The 18605-nt window shown below is 48.7% G+C and overlaps 6 protein-coding genes across 6 annotated transcripts; 5 read left to right on the top strand and 1 right to left on the bottom strand.

Moving 5' to 3' along the window:
- Window positions 1–189: 189 nt before the first annotated feature.
- On the bottom strand, window positions 190–4420 carry N7537_000961 (WD repeat protein; the record flags this gene model as incomplete). The annotated part of the gene is made up of 2 exons (XM_056892019.1): window positions 4103–4420; window positions 190–3925 (listed from the first exon to the last, which is right to left on the bottom strand). The coding sequence occupies exons 1-2, from the start codon at window positions 4285–4287 to the stop codon at window positions 190–192; spliced, it is 3921 nt and encodes a 1306-aa protein (XP_056757014.1). The 5' UTR covers window positions 4288–4420.
- Window positions 4421–5909: 1489 nt separating this feature from the next.
- On the top strand, window positions 5910–8785 carry hmt1 (putative vacuolar ABC heavy metal transporter (Hmt1); the record flags this gene model as incomplete). Its single annotated transcript, XM_056892018.1, has 3 exons — window positions 5910–6251; window positions 6305–7461; window positions 7531–8785. 3 exons carry the CDS (start codon window positions 5910–5912, stop codon window positions 8783–8785), a joined length of 2754 nt encoding a protein of 917 aa, XP_056757013.1.
- Window positions 8786–9562: 777 nt separating this feature from the next.
- Window positions 9563–10428, top strand: N7537_000959 (Mth938-like domain-containing protein; the record flags this gene model as incomplete). Its single annotated transcript, XM_056892017.1, has 2 exons — window positions 9563–10106; window positions 10226–10428. 2 exons carry the CDS (start codon window positions 9563–9565, stop codon window positions 10426–10428), a joined length of 747 nt encoding a protein of 248 aa, XP_056757012.1.
- A 354-nt stretch (window positions 10429–10782) lies between these two features.
- Window positions 10783–12633, top strand: N7537_000958 (alkaline phosphatase; the record flags this gene model as incomplete). Its single annotated transcript, XM_056892016.1, has 2 exons — window positions 10783–12301; window positions 12353–12633. 2 exons carry the CDS (start codon window positions 10783–10785, stop codon window positions 12631–12633), a joined length of 1800 nt encoding a protein of 599 aa, XP_056757011.1.
- A 2060-nt stretch (window positions 12634–14693) lies between these two features.
- On the top strand, window positions 14694–15374 carry N7537_000957 (uncharacterized protein; the record flags this gene model as incomplete). The annotated part of the gene is made up of 1 exon (XM_056892015.1): window positions 14694–15374. One exon carries the CDS (start codon window positions 14694–14696, stop codon window positions 15372–15374), a length of 681 nt encoding a protein of 226 aa, XP_056757010.1.
- A 1110-nt stretch (window positions 15375–16484) lies between these two features.
- Window positions 16485–18125, top strand: N7537_000956 (class I SAM-dependent methyltransferase; the record flags this gene model as incomplete). Its single annotated transcript, XM_056892014.1, has 11 exons — window positions 16485–16529; window positions 16580–16638; window positions 16694–16750; window positions 16804–16833; window positions 16883–16924; window positions 16996–17071; window positions 17128–17168; window positions 17218–17243; window positions 17310–17496; window positions 17561–17989; window positions 18044–18125. 11 exons carry the CDS (start codon window positions 16485–16487, stop codon window positions 18123–18125), a joined length of 1074 nt encoding a protein of 357 aa, XP_056757009.1.
- Window positions 18126–18605: the final 480 nt, after the last annotated feature.

Here is an 18605-nt window from a genome sequence, read left to right as displayed (position 1 = left end):
GGGAGAAATCCGCTTCAGGGCTGTACACCGTAGACATGTGCTTGAATACGTGTTATGCATGGATTGATTCATTGGAAGTATCGCGATTGGGGAATCAAATAAAAAAAAGACAAGAAAGTGAAGTGAAGACGTAAAAGTAAAAACACGTGCTAATAGTAGTACACATTGAGCGTTACGCAAGACCCACGCTCAGTCCCTCAAAGGAGGACCCGTGCGCAAGGCAACACTTTCCTTCTCTTGCTCATTCGGGGTAACAAGCCGCACCCTCTTAGGCGACATGGCGCCGGGTGAGACCGGCGCCGGAGAGGATGTATTGCTTGTCGAAGTGATCGGGCCAGCACCACTGCCACCAGTGGCAGCGGCGACGCCAGCGACACCCAGCATGCCGCGGACTTTCTCAACGGCCTTGCTTTCACCCTTAGTCCAGGGATCACGCTTGACGAGCCCGACACCGGCGGAGCGACTAGCAGAATCGCGACGCTTGGACTCCGCCTGCAGGGCTTGGCGGTTTAATTCACGACGTGGGCCAGGCCCGCAGTCATGCGAGCAGCCGGCGGTGGCACAGCCGCCTTCGCTGGTTGAGATGTCGCCGAGCCAGGTTGTGATGCAGGCTAGATGGCCACCGTGGCCGCAGCCTTGGCACCAGGTCCAGAGGGCGGAGCCTTTGAGCTGAGGTACAGTGAAGGGCTTGAGCATCTCGGTCTCCGCCTCCGGGAGGGGTTCAGTGGGAACTGAGAACTGTGAGGAATGGTTTGAAGTGGTCTCGGAGTCTGAATCGGGACTCGTGAGGCTCGATGAAGTGATGGATGGATTTTGCTGCTCTAAAACCCATTCTGGGGGTGGATCAAGGCTCACGCAAATAGAGCATGGTGCTTGAGGTGTGTTGCAGCGATAACAGCGGCTGTTATCTTGGGTGGGATTTTCAAAGGGTCGTTGACACGTGTAGCAGTAGACGTTGATGAATGAATCTGTCTGGGCGTACTCGTAGACGGCAGGATATGTTGATACACAAAATAGGCGGAGCTCTGCTGCCTCGAGGTCCATCGAGTGCCGAATCAGGTGCTCATTGTAAGTTTTGAAGACCGTTTCGCATTCCTTGTACGGGAGAATTTGTTCGCAGTCCCGGAAAAGAACGTGCAGCTTCTGGAGAAGATGGGCGGCAGCCTGAATATCGACTAAGCTGCTACTACTGTGGTAATATCGGATTGATTCTTTCAAAATCGTTTCAATGCCCCACGGTTTCAAGTCTGTTCCGTCTGGCGTGAGTGGGATCTGCACTCGCGAGATACCATCCATTGTTGAGTAAGACATGGTGCCGGGGTAGCTTGCATCATCTGGTGGGAAAGTTTGCAGATGACTTTTAAGGGGGGTTGATTCTGTGATCAAAGGGGGAGGGCTTGACGGGCGCTCCAGATGAAGTCGATCAGTCTCCGAAACGACATGGTCAAAGATCTCATCCTCAGATTCCTCGCGTGTAGAGGCTAGAATCGATCCTCTTCTCAGTGCTGAGGCAGACTGTCCAGCATCCAGGGATTTAGATGCGTCAAGTTGTCCAGTAGACGAGTAAGACGCACCGATAGACTTGGAGGGGTGCGAACTGTCGGTAGATGTAGAGAACATGGGAAAACTCTCCGAAGAATCATGCCGACTATAACGGTCGGTACGGGGGGGTCGATTAGACTCCATTGGCGATTCAAGAGTCAAGGGTTTCTTGGGAAATTGCTTGTAGTCACGTATCGCTGCACGTTTATCCTCCAGCTTTTGGTCATAGTCATCCTCCGAATTTTCCTGAGGGAAGTCTGAGTGACCGCGACGGCGCCAATCTGCTTTGCCGGCAATTGCCCGAGGCGCAGACCGTTGCTCCATGTCCAAGTCTTCTTGTGTGGGATCCCAGAGATATTTCGATGAAGGAGTATCATCGGTGGATGATAGTGGTCCACCCGGCAAGGGTATACGACCCGACATCCTCCAACCGTTATGGTCACTCAAGACTGATGGCGGGAGAGGGTCAAGGTCGATTGCGCCATCGCTCAACGAGGGGATTTGGGAATCAGTGCTTGACCAGGAGTCTTTCGGGGAATCGGGCAATGGCCGCGCGAGAGGGGTGGTCATATTCGACGAGCTCTCTGCCTCAGGGACCGCATCCATGACCCCTTTGAACAACCGACTCTTCACCCTGTCCTGTCGACCATCATCGGGTCGTGGCCTGTCTATCAACCCTCCATCCTTGGATGACCTGTCTTTCAGACCACCTTTTGCTGGATGATCTCTAGCTCTACGTTTGAGTTCTTCGAGAATAGCGAATTTGACAATTCTCCAAGTCTGAGCCAATCTGGCCAGGGATACCTCATCTGCACATTCAGCGTTGTGGTCCAGTGATTCAATCATAGTGTTGAGGACGTCTGTCTGCGTTCTATGTTCACTATGTTCATCCATCAACGGTGTATAGTGGCTTGCCAAATACCGAAAGACTGCTGGGTCATTTGTAGCACCAGGAATGCTTGTGATGATCCCCGCCTGACTAGGCATTGGGGTTGCGAGTTTGGCCAATGCCTGTTCCAGAGGAAGCACGGGTATGAAATCCACTGCTCCGGGTGGAGTACTGCCCAAAGACTTGGATGTTCGAATCGCGGTCGATTTGGTATGCCGATTCCGAAGCGAAGTGGCCAAAATGGCTTCGTCAAAGATGTCATCTGCGGGGCTCTGGCTTAGTGATCTCTCGCCAGTGCTGTAGTCGTCTTCTTCAGCCCGTAGAAATTCTGCGGCATTGACTCCTAGAGGACGCCGCCTGGGCCGTTGTTGACTAAACGCAACAAACTCGCCATTGGGACTCCAGGCCACAGAGCACATCGGTCGGCGATTGACCACAGTTGGTGCATACCGAACATCAGTCTGCGTAAAGGCCCCAGCCTCGCCGACCGTCCACAAAAGATCCTTGGAGCGCCAGAGCAGATCCGTTGCGGGTGCATCGTACCGATCGAACTCGCGGAATGGAACATGCGGGCGACGGAGATCCCAAAGGTGAACGCGTGGGTCTTCTTTGTCGTAGGACGTGACAACTTGAGACGATTGCCATTCTCCCGAGGCAGGAGACTGACCAACCCAAGAAGGAGGCCTCCATCGAACATTTGTGACCGCCTGGGGCGTCCGGAACTGGAATGCAGGTTTCTGCCGCCGCTCTGCAGATGAAGAAAAGTCCCAGACCTTTACCTGGCGATCCGTGCCACCACTAACAATATGCTTTCCGTCGGGATGCCAGTCAACTGCATAGCACGGGCGATCATGAGCGGCGATCCTCATCAGTGGGGCGTTGACCTTTCGATAATCCCACATCTGGATCGCGCCGCTGTCTGAAGCAGTCGCAAATATAACCCCATCATTAGGTGACCACCGGACGTCTCGGATGGCATCGCTGTTGCCCTGATACGAATGTTTGCTAGGGCACGTGGAAGTTCCCCGATTTGCAGAGGCGGATCGCAGATCCCACATCCGAATTGTGCCATCTTGACTGCCAGACAGGAGCCAAGATGGAAGATGAGGGTTGAAGGCAAGCCTGTGCACCTGGCGATTATGACCATGGAAACGACATAATTGGAGACCGGGCCGCTGGAGGTCGTAAACCACAATCCGACCATTTGCGACTGCAGTTGCGATTATCCGGTCATAGTTCCCATGTGACCATTTTACGTCCTTCACATTCAATTGGTCCTTGTGTGGCATCGAAACGCCCACGTCGTGGTGGGTAGATGCATAGCTGATGACTGCATTGCGAATATTGAATTCCTCTGACGAGCGGTCTGGGGAGACCTGGATGGTTTTGAGAATCTCCTTGCCTGCAATAACCGCATGTGTCCGCTCTGGCGAAATGTCCAAAGCCGTGATTGCGATGCCTGTTTTGTGGGTCACAGTCTGCGGTTCTCCTGGTCTTTACAAAAGGATTATGATTAGAAATCTGAAGATTCAATTGGCTCAAATGCAATTCCCCGATCTAGCTCCGACCAAATGGTGGGGGTGGTCACTGCGGTGGAAAACAAAGATGGAAACAAGAGTACAGCCGGGTAGTAGGGGTATCAGAGCGGTGTGAGAAAGCTGCAGCACTTACAGTGATTTGGATCTGATCGACCGGGGACCATCCGCACGACTGCTTTGGGGACTAGGTGGCCTTGAGCCCAAGAAGAAAGGTTGGGCAAATCTAGCAAGGGCATTGGCGGCACGATTTGAGTACTTCTGTGGCGGAGGGGGAGGAGGGGGAGGGACCGGGGATCGCGAACCTGAGAGGTCCGACATGGTTTATAGCCAGGTCTCCATTATGGCACACGACCACCGAATTGGAGGGAGAAAGATGCGGAGAGTTGGAGATCGTCGAGATGCAAGCGGTGAGGGAAGAACCAGAACCCTGAGGCACCGATCTATGCCTTACTGTCCAACATTATACATTATATAACTAGTTATAACATCACTTTCCACCGGTGTTATACCTCACATATAGGGCACCAGTCAGGTAGTTGTACTCCTTTCTTTTCTTATAATTTATGTCATATTTCTCAAATGCACTTTTTACCTCTTGAAAGCCATCGGGCCTGAACACATGTTAGGAGCGGTCTAGAAGACAACACATGAGAGGGATCAGATTGGAATGTGATTTTTACGAAGGAATTTCTCCGAAGTGAACGTGTCCAACGACCAAAATACCTATATAGTACTATTTACCAAACCACCTTGGAAGAATGTGATTCTGATTTGTCTTACCTCACCCGGGGCTTCGGGACACGCAACACATGGAGAATATATCCATATATTATTCATAGATTATAGACTATGACATTATGTACAAAATATACGTGCAAATATACGTAAATCATATACGAATATTCATGATCAGTGGCCAATTTATTGAACTGCGCCTCTTGGAGTGCCACTGGAATGACTAAAAAAGAGGCAAAAAATATGAGACATTCAGCTAATCACATACATCAACGGAAAGTTTAGACCAATCTAAGCTGGAGGTCACACCCTCATGGAGAAAAGGTAGAAAATTTAGATTTTATTGCCATAATGACTGGGCTCAGATGATCTTGTCATGCTAATATTTCCTTTTTGATTTTAATTTTTTTGGGATAACTTGATGAAGTCATTATATGCGTGGATTGTTCTCGATCGATGGATCGACGATCTTTTATCCTCTCCTTCTATCTCCCCCCCCCTGATTATCCTCTAGGACGATTTGAACTTTGACCATCGGGCACGAAAGGTCTAGATTGATCAATTCATGTCAGGGCTCTAAACTGGCAAACAAAACCTTAGAGAACGAGAACTCGGAGAAAGAAGATATATATAAAAAAAGTGACGGAAGCTTTAGGTGTCGACTGATACTAGTGGATCCCCATTTTTGTTTTAGCTGCAGCAAAAATCCACACACCGTCATTTTAGGCACATTAGACCTTTTAGACATTTTTATGTTTATATATTCTTGATATTTCCCTTTCTTTGCCTCTTTGTCTTTGGTTTTGTATACTTTTTATTTTTAAAAAAAGGTTTACTTCTCTATCCAAACCTTAAGGGAAGAAGGAGAAGAAAGTAGAGGGCAAAAAAAAAACACCCAAAGGAAAATAATTAAGGAAAAAGTCATAAGCATTTATAAATTATTTTTTTTTCCCTTCCTTTTTTCTTTCTATGTTTTGCTTCTACTTCTCCAAATCTCCATAATTTACTTTCATTTCTTTTTCTCTTAAAAGCTTTTCCACGTGGAAAACCTGTTGTTTCTCCGCCATCCCAATCCATTCCTCCCGTCGATCTTCGCCATACCCGTCCTGTCCTTTCCGGTCCGAACCCTCCCTTTCCTACTCTTTCAAGGGACTCTTGTCATGGACCTTGTTTGAAACACTCATTTCTGGGATATTTAGTGGGCAATGGATCCCCACGCAGCCCTAGAGCTGCTGGAATACTTGCGCACCTCTTACCCAATCTTTCTTCTTATCCTCTTTGTCGTGGCCTTCGTGGCTAATACTACCATTGCTGCAAAGAAAGCTAGCAAGCATGAATCTCAATGTTTCGGCCCTGGAGGGCGACCACTCCCTCAGCGGACTCGAAGTGTACCCACCTACAAATCCCAGTTCTCGCGGAACGTCAAACGAGTTTTCAATTTGCTCTCCGTGGCCATTCTCCTGACCTTCCTTGCGGATGCAATTATCTATATCATACATGTCATGGTGGCCAGGTCAGAGAACTGGTGGCGAGGGCAGTCCTTTGTGGTATGTTCTATGCCGAAGGTTTGGAGTTTCTCGACATTGACACTTAATCACAGATTTACGTCGTCGGCTCGTTCTTTGTCTACGCAGTGCTGCTCATGGCAATGCTAGACACGTCTCCCTCGCCTACTCTCGCCCAATTTGTCTGTTGGTCGGTCGCCATCCCCATCGAAATGATTATTGTTAGCACCGCCCTCTCGATCTATACCTCGGTTCACCACGAGCCAATTGTTGGAAACCCAGAAGGGGGTCGGGTCCGCAGAAGCATTACGTTCTGGGAGTCTCTGGAAGTGGGGTCGAATAGTGTACGCATCCTTATTTTGTTTGCACTGGTTCTTCTCTACGCCTGTCAATCGTTCAATATGAAGAGCCACGGGAAGGCAAGCCAACGGGCGAATGGAGCCACAGAAACCACGGGACTTTTGGATTCCGCTGGTGTAGAAAACGGCAATGGGAATGGGCATGGGAACGGAACTGCCAATGGTCACTCATATGGATCGACGAACGGAGCTCCTCGCCCCGAAACTACCAAACCTACCGACCCATGGGTGCGTCCGACAACTATTCCTTCCACTAGCTGGTGGGAGTACCTGAGCGGATACTCGCTATTTTTCCCATACCTGTGGCCGTCCAAATCCCGCCGCCTGCAACTAGTTGTCACTTTTTGTTTTGGGCTCCTCATATGCCAGCGAGTCGTTAACGTCTTGGTACCCTACCAAATCGGGGTCATTACGGGTGCCCTTACCAGGGATGACGGTGAGGACTTCCAAGTGCCATGGCTGCAAATTTGCCTATATGTGGTATACCGATGGTTGCAGGGCAGCCAGGGCTTACTCAGCTCTTTGCGTTCTAGCCTCTGGATTCCCGTGAGCCAGTATTCTTACATGGAGCTCTCCACCGCTGCGTTTGAACACGTTCATAGTCTCAGCTTAGACTTCCATCTTGGCAAAAAGACCGGCGAGGTCCTGTCCGCCTTGAGCAAGGGTAGTTCGATCAATACTTTCCTTGAGCAGGTCACCTTTCAGGTGGTGCCGATGCTCGTCGATCTTATGATTGCGATTGTGTTTTTCATGGTTGCATTCGATGTCTACTATGCTCTAGCTGTCGGGATTTCCACATTTGGTTATCTCTATGTCACTATTCGCATGGCCCAGTGGCGAGCAGAGATCAGAAGACAGATGGTCAATGCTTCGCGACAAGAAGATGCCGTCAAGTAAGTTAGAACAAGGCTATTCATTACACGTTTGAGATATATGTTAGAACTAACGTGTGCTCTTTCTAGGAACGACTCCATGGTCTCATATGAAACAGTAAAATACTTCAACGCCGAACAGTACGAATTCAACCGGTACCGAGGCGCCGTACGTGACTTCCAGAAGGCCGAATATCACGTGTTGTTCTCCCTAACGCTGTTGAACACCTGTCAAAACACCGTGTTTATGATGGGTTTATTGGTAATGTGCTTCATTTGTGCATACCAGGTCGCTATTGGCCAGCGCCCTGTGGGCAAGTTCGTGTCTCTACTGGCCTATATGGTCCAACTCCAGGGTCCGCTAAATTTCTTTGGCACCTTCTATCGATCTATCCAATCCGCATTAATTAATGCCGAACGCCTGCTAGAACTGTTCCGTGAGCAGCCAACTGTGGTCGATAGCCCCTGTGCCACCCCATTAACCACGTGCAATGGTGACATCAAGTTCGAGGATGTTGAGTTTGCTTACGATGCGCGCAAGCCCGCGTTGAACGGCCTTACCTTCCACTGCCAGCCGGGAACCACCACCGCTTTGGTTGGTGAGTCTGGTGGAGGTAAGTCCACTGTCTTCCGCCTCTTGTTCAGGTTCTACAACTCCGGGAATGGACGTATCTGTATCGACGGGCATGATGTACAGGATATCACGATCGATTCAGTTCGCCAGCACATTGGCGTGGTCCCTCAGGATACTGTACTTTTCAACGAGACTTTGATGTACAACTTGAAGTACGCCAGGCAAGACGCTTCCGATGAAGATGTTTACGAGGCTTGCCGCGCCGCCAGTATTCACGACAAAATCCTTGCTTTCCCCGACGGATACAACACCAAGGTTGGAGAGCGTGGCCTACGGCTTAGCGGTGGCGAGAAGCAACGTGTGGCTATTGCTCGCACCATCATTAAGAACCCACGCATCATTCTCTTAGATGAGGCAACCGCAGCTCTAGACACAGATACCGAGGAGCATATCCAGAGGGCGCTCTCTACTCTTTCACGGGGTCGCACCATGCTGGTAATTGCTCATCGTCTCAGCACCATCACTACCGCAGACCGCATCTTGGTCTTGTCAGAGGGTCAAGTGGCTGAAAGCGGCACGCATGAAGAGCTTCTGGCTTTGAAGGGTCGCTATGCCAGCATGTGGCGCAAGCAGATCCGCGCCCAAAAGGCGGCGGCAGAAGCCCAGGTCCTTCAAGACCGGGCTGAGCGAATTCGCACTGCAACCACCAGCGACGACAGCTCCAGTCAATCGGATGAAGACCGCAAGATTGTCGGTCGCCGAAACAACTAAATCAGTAATGCCTGAACCGCTAAAATAGGGACAGGGGATGACTCTTGTTTAACTTTCAACATGTGCATACGCTTTTTCATATTCTTACAAGAAAAGTTACCCAGGGGCAGTAATGATCGGAGGCAGCATGAGATCAAGTTTGATGTTTCATCTCGAGGGGTGACGGTCTCTCATTTTTTCTTGCTTATTTCTCATTTTTCGGTTCGTTCGTTCTTCTAGGTATCGTTTTCTTTCTTTCCTTTTCTCTCTGTTTTTGTCGGCGTTTTGGGTCTACGACGCGTACGATGTTATTGTCTCTCTTGTCCTTGTTTCATGAATTCAGGCGCAGAAGGTCAGGGTTGGGACTCCTGCAAAATCAAAATAGATTAATTGCTAGGCTCAATATTAATATAAGAAGAATTCAATTAACGTGGAGCGCACCCAATTGCTTGCTTAACTGCATTTATATCTGATAGACCAGGATTTAACTCAAGTAGATGCTCATTCAACATAGAGCCCCTCCCGGTTTCTTTAGAATGTCCAACCGTTCTTCTTCCTATATATTGCTACGTGTTAATGCGCGATATTTTAGACTCGCTTCTAGACTCGTGTAGAGGCGTTAGTGGGTGTTGATATGTATGTCCATGTCTCGGGGCCGCTAGTTCTTTTCGCCAAGACCCGGGGGAAGAAAGCTTTACTTCACGTGACACTAACCATCATCCAAGCCACTACATCACCGAGAGGCTGTACAATACAGAACCAGCTTGAACCACCCACTCTATCGAACATATCGCATCAATGCATTCACCGTCGCCGCAACTCCTCCGCGTCTTGCGCACCTCCCTAGCCAGCTCCCGTCGCACCTCGAACTTGGCTCGATTCTGCCAGATCCCATTAGCAACCGCAGCACCATGCGTCGTCTCAAATCCTAACACTGAAATGCCCTCAACACGCCGAAACTATAGCTCACCCATCCGACCAACCCGCATGATTCCTCGCTCGCATGCGCACAAACCAGTCAGCCACGACCGCGGCCCGGAGTCCAAAGAAGACACTCAAACCAACTTTGATGCGTTGAACGTACTGGGTAACATCCCTGCGCCAACGACGGCCATTGATGCATGCCTCGATTCCGGGTTCCATCTGAACAATGGTGTCAAGCTTACCAACGGTGATGGGTTGTTGCTGGTCGGCGGTGAGGCATTTGCCTGGCGGCCGTGGAAGGCTGTCGAGGGTGCGGAGAGCGACCGTGTCGCCAAGGATGCTATGCTCAATGCCAAAGGGCAATTTGAGCTTGATGAGTCGGTCTGGGGGTTGTTGAATCTTGTCTGGCCAAAGCCTGGTATGTTGACTCTTGCTCTTCGCTTTTTTGGTCCCAGATATTTGCCTTCGTCCACGAACATGACATGCTTGGACTTGACCGCAAAATAACTCTTCGATTTGCTAACAGGTCCACCACAGATATGCTCATTCTTGGTCTTGGTGGCTCGATATTCCCGCTCTCACCTGAAACTAAGCGTCACATCAACTCATTGGGTATTCGGGTGGATGTCCTCGATACCCGGAATGCGGCCGCGCAGTTCAATCTGCTTGCTACGGAGCGCGGTGTTACTGAGATTGCTGCTGCCATGATTCCTATTGGATGGAAGGCTAGACCTCTCTAGGGCTTAATAGGGTTCTCTTGAGAAATGACATGTATCATATAGATAATTTGAGTATATATGGCCTAGGCCGGTTCAAAATGAAACAATTCTTCTCCTTACCTTCCTCGGTTGTACGAAAGGGCAGGTGTAGTTCTTATACGTTGCATAGTTACATGTTACCCGACCCCTTGATACGGCTGTGATGCAGGAAACGTGACCTCGGGGCGTGCCCTGTTATCTTATCCTTATCTCCTCACCTCCACCCCAGGGTTCAAGGTCCACGTGAGTCAACACAACCTTCCAAGGGAAGCTCGCAATCGAAGTTCTCGGGCTTGTATTTCTTCAGTCTTGTCCGATTTTGTCTTTACGTTAGCTATGGCGCGGGAAGAGTCCCTCCTACCTCCGCGCCTGTCCGATGACGGCTCGTCGATCCGAAATGAAGAGGAGGACTACGCCCTCCTGACCGGCGAGCGAACGGCCCCCCAAATCAAACGACGCGTCTGGCCTTCCTGGCGGGAAATTGGAGTGTTTTCCTGGGCCCTTATTGCAACAATCTTGGTAATTGTGCTGGCCGTGATCTACCCACACAAGTCAGCGGAGCCTCACGGCCATTATCCGTCAAATACAACCTGGGGCCCAGGAGGCAAGCCGACGGGCAAGCGGAACCTGATCTTCATGGTGTCTGACGGCATGGGTCCTACTAGTCTCTCGCTGACTCGAGGATACCGGCAATACACGCATGATCTGCCATTCGACGACATTCTGGTCTTGGATAAACACCACATTGGAACTTCGCGAACACGGTCAAGCTCGAGCTTGGTGACGGACTCTGCTGCTGGAGCCACGGCCTTTTCATGCGGTCGTAAGAGCTACAATTCTGCTATCTCAGTGCTTCCTGACCACTCGCCTTGTGGGACTGTGCTCGAGGCGGCTGCGTTGGCTGGTTATAAGACAGGTCTGGTTGTGACCACCCGCCTGACGGATGCGACTCCAGCATGCTTTGCCTCGCATGCCAATCTGCGGAACTACGAAGATCTGATTGCCGCGCAAGAAGTTGGAGAGCATCCGCTCGGCCGGGTAGTAGATCTTCTGCTTGGTGGTGGACGGTGCCATTTCTTGCCTAACTCACAGGCTGGTAGCTGCCGTGGTGATGATCATGATATGATAAAGGTTGCTGCTCAGAATGGGTTTGGTTATATCGATGACCGTGTGGGCTTCGATAGCCTGAAGGGCGGCGATAATGTCACTTTACCACTGCTAGGTCTCTTCGCTAGCGGGGATATCCCGTTCGAGATTGATCGACGTACTCAAAATGAGACCTATCCCTCTTTGGAGGAGATGACTCGCACTGCCTTGAAGGCCTTGAGCAAGGCCACTGAGGACAGCGAGCAAGGGTTCTTTGTCATGATCGAGGGTTCTCGCATCGACCATGCCGGCCATGGCAATGATCCTGCCGCTCAGGTTCACGAGGTACTGGCATACGACAAGGCCTTTGCTGCCGCGCTCGAGTTCCTGGAGAATGACTCCACTCCTGGCGTGATTGTGAGCACATCTGACCACGAGACCGGCGGTCTTTCCGCAGCACGCCAGCTGCACAAGACCTACCCTGACTATTTGTGGCTTCCGAGTGTCCTGGACAAGGCAAGCCACTCTGCCGAATACCTTGCCGCTCAACTAAAAGAATATCTTTCTGGGCCAGGAAAGGACGCCAAGGATTCGGCTAAACAGGCTTGGGTCCGGCAAGCTCTTAAGGATGGGCTTGCCATTGATGATGCTACAGACCATGAAATAGATGCCTTGCTTCACCCCGTCCCCGACGTCACTGCGGCGTATGTGTTCGCGGATATGATCAGCCGCCGCGCCCAGGTCGGTTGGAGTACTCATGGACATTCTGGTAAGATAGTCTCGACCAGTGACCCATGACAGTATGCTAATTTCGTTATAGCTGTTGACGTCAACATTTATGCGTCGTCTACCAAGGACGCTTGGCCACTAGTTGGCAACAACGAGAATACCGACGTGGGAGACTTCCTTGCTGACTATCTTGATCTCAACGTCGACAACGTCACAAAGTTGCTACAAGACACCAAGTCTGGAATCTCACAATCATACGATTGGATGGGTGATCGCCTTGGCTTGAACTTCCACACCGATGGACTAGACACTTACCATGGAGACTTCAGGAAGCGATCTGCCGATGATTGTGGATGTGGTGCTGCACACTAAACGACAGCCACCACTCGGTATTTTTCCCATTCTGTTGGATTTCTGTATTAAGCATCTCTGTGGATATTTCGGGGTTTTATCATCATCATTATCATCATCATTATCATCACCATCATACATATATACAAACCGATATCTCACTTCCTCGAACATCCGTGTACAACTGACGCTGATCTTATCAAATAAGCATTGGTATTTTGAGTGCTATTCTCTCCTTGAACTTCAAGATCACCCAGTAAAATCAACTTCAATACAATTGCATAGTTACATGTCACCTCATCACCAAACATCCTTATCTCACAATGCACCAATCGAAATCACAACCCTTTTGCTTTACAATCAGGACAGTTCTCTACCAAATCCATAATCTGGTGCACGATATTGCTCTCTGAAATGACACTCAGATAACCCATATCCGGACGAAGCGTGGCTGATCTCATTTTGATTTTGTATGGCTGGCAGGTAGGAAAATCAGAGTCAAATGGTAAATCGTAGTCTCTTCGTTGCTCCGGATCATTGATGCGATTTAGTTGGTGGAGGATTTCGCGACAAAAGATGTAGAGCTCGAAGCACGTATGCTTGCAATTGGAGTAGTGGGTCTCCACAAATAGACACATGTTGGTCCAGCTCGCGTAGATGACATACGAGGTTTATTGCTCTCTGTGTTCATCTGCCTTAAGAGAGCTTTGCTCTATGTTGGTGCGGTTCGAGGTAGAATGCCTATTTAGTTTGTTGGTTGTATCCGCTCTTTGTGGATTTCGGAAGGACGATTGTTGACTGCGATGTGAGTCTCAAGTGAGTTGTGTAGATTGAGACTAGCTAGGAAGGCTTTGGTTGTCATACGTGAAGCAAACTTGTGGGTGAGTGAAGTGCTAGATAACTTTGCGTTAGAACATGTCCCAAAACCGAGTTGGAAAACCATATACGAAGAAGCAAGAAGCGGGCATTGCGCAATGATAAAGTAATGCTGCCATTGATAGAGCACCGTGAATAATGTTAGGCCACGTAACGTAGTGACAGTGAAGCGAAAGTGAGCTAAAGCCCAAGCCTTCTATGTTGCTACCCTGTTTACTCCACAGGAAAGAATTCCTTTACCTATCTACATGACTTTTTGGGGGTAACTCATTATGAAAGGGGTAGCTGTATATTATGTACACAACCTTTCAAGTACGGGACAAAGACTTTATTGAAGGTAAACAACGTTACTATAAATGCCCAACTACCTAGGAGAGTAGTTATGTAGTGTAGACCATATGTTCTACAAGATGTCAAGAAAGAAAAATGGAAGGATTATTATGGAAGACAGCTTGGTGAGATAAGCGCAAAGAGAGTATGAAGTCAAACATATATGGCATGGACAAAGCCAAATATTAAATGTCATAAGCTGTGATAGATTTCAATGTTCTTACCCATGGACATCTAGAGCATCATTATATGAAGCTATACTACATGAAAAGCACTCCCTGTCTTGTTCAACCGGTGCTATACCTTGTAGCCTCAGTTCTCATATCGAAGCAATAAAACACTTCGATAACCATTACCTAGATTGGTAGGTAGTTATATACTGAAATAAGAAGAAAAAAGGCTGCTCAATGGTAGCTGTCTGATCAACATAAAACAGCTATATGGCCAAGAGTCTTCTATGATCAGAGAATTGACTTTATCTACGGACTGCATTGTCAAAGGCACCTCTTTAGCATAGCCTGATGGATATGGGCAGGTATGCCCTTTTCCCATAACCTCACCTAGGTAACCTTCTCAGATTGTAGTATAAAACTCACGTGCACAAATCCGGTTGTATCACCCCAGTTAGAACATTCGAAGGTCGCAGCTGCCAATTTAAACCAGATGGTCTAACGCTTACCTGCATTTAATCCTCGCGTGCTTCTCTCTCTTGATGTTTGTTAACATACAGATAGCTTTTACATCACCCAATCACCTTGCTCTATCGTCGCCCATTTCAATCGAACATACCTTCAATATCATTGGCAGGATCAGCTCCATCAGCCATTTGCTCCATCAGTAGATTAACTCCCAAAAAGGAAACAAGAACTTCGAAAATGAACATGTTTCTCCAGGACCCAGAGAGTGAGAAGCTCTTGAGCGAGCACAACCGGGCTCTTGAAGCTGACGAGGCCGTCAAGGGTATGCAATTCAAACCAAAAGTGACACGACATAAACTCTTGAAACAATTCAAGTACCGACAAAAGATGAACAAAGATCAGCCACGGGGACGAGCTAGCGCCAGCACGGTGGATGTCTCCTTTGCCCCTCCCATCTATCCACCATGTCTCTCTCAGCTGGAAGGCCTGAAAAAGGTCATGTTCAAGGATTTGCTTCTTGAAACTCATCATCGGGGCTATTACATCCTAGTTAGATCAATCACCCAGGCAGAGAAGATGACTGCAGCTATGGCCATTGTGGAACACGGAAATAAAGATGCGATCCCGCTCCAAATGTTGAACAAGAAGCTCCGCTGCCATGATAGCTCTGTTGGTAAAGGGCGGATTTTGCTTGTGAAGGAGCCATACCTAACTTTGACGTCCGTTGGAGAATACGGGGTCAGAGTTGATCACGTTTCTGATATCTTGCTCATCCCATTGTTCGACAAGATGGTCCCATCAGCTTGGCGAGAGCAGCTTCCAGAGGATGAAACCTCTCAGTGGATGGCTAGGGACTGGCTAAGGTTGGGCAACGAATATCTCAACCGGAGCAAATTTTATTCTGCCACTGAATGGTAAAGTGTCCTAGTAGACTTTTCAACGGCGAGAGAATGCTGATCACAGTGATAGTTACACCAAAGGATTGGAGTGTTCGCCGACAGAGGAAGAAATGCATTACCTTCTGTACTACCGGGGCTTGGCCTCTTTCCAGGTCCATGAGTAGGATGCAGCTCTGCATGATCTCGATACCGTTCCAGCAGGCCCAAAATCCGATAAAGCCCTTTGAGGCAAAGCCCAAACCCTATACCATCTGAGAAGGTTCTGGGAAAGCTGCGATGTATTCACGAAACTCTGCAAGAAACATCCCGAAGATGTCGGTGCCAAGAACGATTGAAGCTATTGCACGACTTTTAGAACAAAAGAAGGGCGGATACAACTTCAAGATAATGCAGGAAAAAGCATCGAAGACCTACCCGCCACTCCTGGACCATGCGACATGGGTTGGCCCGGTGACAGTCCGGCAAACCAAATCCCAAGGACGAGGCCTATTCACAAAGGCAGTCAAGGTCGGCGATTTACTTCTCTGTGAGCTCGCATGGCTTACTTGATTTCTGTTGGGGAGGGAGCAAGCTTTGATGCAACTTATGAAATAAGCTTCAAGGTGGTTCATGAGCCTTGTTCTGAGGATGGCCAGGTGGAAGGATGGGTAGTTTAGGACTTGTGGTCTGGGATGTAGTAAGAGGGGAATATGGCAAACATGTACCTATGTGCACAAAGGATTTACAACAAATTTGTTATCCATGTATTGTAGATGGGTTGTAGATGGATTAAGAAATGAGTATGAAATTAGGTACAACATACAAAGACATCACCCACATATGCCCATGTGTACGCCGTGCATGTACATCACAATTTCCCGCGTTATGGTGCCACATGGCAGATTGCTGACGCGGCTGACCAGTCAGATAACATGGCGCTACTTCTTCTTTGAGTATCAAATCCTCAATCTAGTCCCAATTCGGTTATACTCTAGGGCTGTGGCTTACACATTGCTAGTTACCAGTTTAACGGCTGTGGACCCCCCCAGGATACCCCCGTTCCCGTTCCGACACTTTCACTCTCCACCTTTTCCTCCCTTGTCAATATACCTTGTCAATATACCCTGCCTTTGAGAAAAGTGTCGACAACATGGGAAAAATGATCAAAACGGAAGAAACGGAAGAAATCGCGGTGGTAAGTGGTGCTTTTATAATCTGATTGGGTCATTCTCACCGCTCACCTAGGACCCCGATTTCTACGCTATGGAAAGTTACTACGGCAGGGATGCACAGGACCTTCAGTCGTGAGTGGAGGGTCACTGCGAATTATATCTATGACAGCATTCTCAAAGTATGTAGGGATACCACCTCTATCGCATCCGTGATCGCGAGAGGACGGCTAGAGAACGGCCGAAGGTCAGTATACTTCTAGTCTACGATCGCTTTCTAATACTAACCCGATATTGTAGATATCAAGCCATTAAAGAAGATGACTACTGGTTAGTCATGACAAAGCGATGTTGTTTTGCGTATAATAACCATACCAAGGGGTCCTTCTGACGAACAGCAATTCGAGGCCTTTGAGATTGGGTAAACTGCATCCTGCCCCCATACCTTTCAATCCTCAATAGCTAGAAATGCTGTGATATTAACGGACTCAGCCATATGATGTTTCTCGTGCTAGATTACGATCAGCCGAATCCTCTTTTCCGGGCCCCTATCCGCGATTCGCCCAAGGTGAATTTATACCGCGGTGATCCTTGCTCAAACCTTTCGCTAATCACGCAGTATAGAATATTTTGGACATCGGAACGGGCCAAGGGAATTGGGCAATGTAAGTCCACGAGTAACTCTTTTTAAGAGAACCTCTAACAAGTTCTTAGTGACGTTGCCGATCGCTATCCGTCAGGTACTGGATTTCTTGATTCGACTCCTCCTATTCTTGACTGAACTCCCCTTAACTAAAACCAATTAGCTACCATCCGCGGAGTGGATATTTTCCCTCCACCTGTGACATGGATGCCACCGAACTGCATCTTCGAGGTGGATGATGTGCTTCGCGAGTGGACATGGAGGGAGCCCTTTGACTTTATCCATATGCGCCTAATGTACGGCGCATTCCCTCCTGAGGGATGGCACAAGCTATACAAACAGGCTTACGAGTGAGTTTCGACCCCTATCAATCGATTTCCTGAGACATCGCACCTAATTTCTTTTTCGCAATAGCGCCCTAGAGCCGGGTGGCTGGATCGAACAAATGGAATTAGACGTGCGAGTCTATAGCGATGACGGTACCCTGAGGAAAGATCACCAGCTATATGGGTGGGGCAACATGTTTATTAGATGCTCTGAGCGAGCTGGACGGTCCCTCAGAACCCACGAAACGATGCGCGACGCAATCGAAGAAGCCGGGTTCGTGGACGTGCATGAGGAAAAGTACAAAATTCCCCTCGGGCCTTGGGCCAAGGATAATATACTCAAGGAGACCGGACACCTCCAGCATGGCCATTGGAACGCCGCTCTAGAAGGTTGGGCGATGTGGCTGCTCACTCACTATGGGGAGCCGGTGCCGTGGACAAAGGAGGAGGTGCAGGTGTATTTGGCTAAAGTGCGCAAAGAGCTGAACAATCCGCACATTCATGCTTATGAACCTGCGTAGGTTTTCTTTCGGATTGCATCGCTGGCTTGGTTTGTGCTGATTTATTTTAGGAACCGTGTGTGGGCAAGGAAGCCTACCGAGGAGGAATTAGAAGTGCGGGAGGCAAATATCAAGGTTGAGACATCGCCGTAAAGCCGGGTTGAACATTTTTGATAGGTGGATGTGGTCCTTTTTTTCGCGTTCACGGCTTCTAGAAGCGAAGTTTTTTCGTTGCCGGCTCTTTTCTGTGATCTTTCATGTCATTCCGTATTCTCAATATCAAAGCTTACTGATCATGAAATACTCAAAGTCACGTTAGAAGCGGAAAGGGAAGGCCATGGGGAGTAGTTTGAAATCTGGTATATATGAACAAAAGATCACGGATTTGTAGCTATCTTCCAGTCATGTGCGGGGAATCACAAATCACTACCGGAGTAGCGGTACATCGTATAAATCAGAAAGGGATTGACAGCATGAATCGGCCAAAAAAAAAAAAAAAAAACAAACAAACGCCAGGTAGGTGTATCGAACAAAAACGGAGGGAAATTGCAGATTCGTATGCAGGTTGACCGTTGAACATCACAACCTAATGAGAGAAGAAGATGAAGGGGAAAAAAAAGAAAAAGAGATATA

Source organism: Penicillium hordei (assembly GCF_028827395.1).
Source record: "Penicillium hordei strain IBT 12815 chromosome Unknown utg000001l_segment0_segment0, whole genome shotgun sequence".
Classification (NCBI taxonomy): domain Eukaryota; kingdom Fungi; phylum Ascomycota; class Eurotiomycetes; order Eurotiales; family Aspergillaceae; genus Penicillium; species Penicillium hordei.
The sequence above is the reverse complement of the archived record's forward strand: the minus strand, read 5'-3'. Positions and strand labels throughout refer to the sequence as shown.